The sequence below is a fragment of the Ceratina calcarata genome, unplaced genomic scaffold (assembly GCF_001652005.2).
Source record: "Ceratina calcarata isolate Rehan_Ccalc_2016 unplaced genomic scaffold, ASM165200v1 scaffold531.2, whole genome shotgun sequence".
Lineage (NCBI taxonomy): Eukaryota > Metazoa > Arthropoda > Insecta > Hymenoptera > Apidae > Ceratina > Ceratina calcarata.
The window spans coordinates 12,262-12,601 of NW_017176466.1; the positions used below are offsets into that span (position 1 = coordinate 12,262).

The 340-nt window shown below is 33.8% G+C and overlaps 1 protein-coding gene across 1 annotated transcript in view; it reads right to left on the reverse strand.

The window, feature by feature from the left end:
• Positions 1-334, reverse strand: part of LOC108628648 (ATP-binding cassette sub-family B member 8, mitochondrial) — a gene marked incomplete at its 5' end in the record, with an annotated part of 3,430 nt that extends 3,096 nt beyond the window's left edge. The window contains one exon of the mRNA XM_026816643.1: positions 8-334. Within this exon, the coding sequence (XP_026672444.1) occupies positions 8-334 (327 nt within the window). The remainder of the gene's footprint in view (positions 1-7) is intronic.
• Between the last annotated feature and the right edge of the window lie 6 nt (positions 335-340).

Sequence of the window (340 nt, forward strand, 5' to 3'; positions counted from 1 at the left end):
TACTTACAGCTAAGGCAATTAACAATTGCCAGACGTATGGGTATAAATATTCGAAAAATTTGTTCCATTTAAAAGGCAGTTCCTTGTCGTCTATTTTAATATTTTCTGGGATTTTTAATGATTTCCCTTGTACAGCAGAAGCATGTGACTTGATCAGACATGCTGCTGCTATACCACCTAGGCCACCCAGACTAAATTTTAGAATCGATGGGAAGGTCCTTAATTTATTCGTATTATTTATAACAGGATCCTTAATGCTATCACTTAATTTTCTTTTTATTATATCAAACGGTTTGCCCCTATGCTTCGACAATACTAACAAATCCCTGTAATAAAAATT